This window comes from Cystoisospora suis, assembly GCF_002600585.1.
Source record: "Cystoisospora suis strain Wien I chromosome Unknown contig_3408, whole genome shotgun sequence".
In the NCBI taxonomy this organism is placed as follows: domain Eukaryota; phylum Apicomplexa; class Conoidasida; order Eucoccidiorida; family Sarcocystidae; genus Cystoisospora; species Cystoisospora suis.
The window spans coordinates 1-506 of NW_027156203.1; the positions used below are offsets into that span (position 1 = coordinate 1).

A 506-nucleotide genomic window follows, 5' to 3' on the forward strand; every position below is an offset into this window, starting at 1 on the left:
CGTGGTCGCTTTCTTCCGATTCCTTTACCCTTGCTATCCTGAATGGTTGTTCCTCCGACCTTCTTCTGTCCGCGTTTGGAGTGGTGGTTCTGGGTTTACGTTTTGGGGCCCTCTTCTTGGGGGTTGTTGCGGGTTCTTCCTCTTCGTCCTCAGAAGTTAGGACAAATGGTATTTTGTCTTTGGGGTCCTTTCCCTTTGTCGTCCCCTTTCTTTCTGCCCTTGGCGTGGTCCACATGAGGTTCGGTAGTTCCTCCTCTGGTACCATTGGTAGCTTTCTTGGTTCCGCCATCGTTTCGTTCGTTAGCCTCCACTGCCCCCCCGTTTGCTCCGTTTTCGGTGGGTGTTGTTCCGGGTTGTTAAAAGAGAATTGACCCTGCGCGAAGGAGCAGATCATTCCGGTGCCCGCTATGAAGTCTATTCCTAGAATTGCTTCCTGCTTTATCTCCGCAACGATAAAAAGGTGTGCTCCTGTCCACCCCAGTACCTCCAATTCGGCTTCCAGTAGA

General features: G+C 51.8%; 1 protein-coding gene across 1 annotated transcript in view; it reads left to right on the forward strand.

Moving 5' to 3' along the window:
- Window positions 1-7: 7 nt before the first annotated feature.
- Window positions 8-506, forward strand: part of CSUI_006671 (uncharacterized protein) — a gene marked incomplete at its 5' end in the record, with an annotated part of 1457 nt that continues 958 nt past the window's right edge. Inside the window, one exon of the mRNA XM_068066825.1 lies at window positions 8-506. This exon is cut by the window's right edge and continues 958 nt beyond it. Coding sequence (XP_067921198.1) covers window positions 9-371 — 363 coding nt within the window.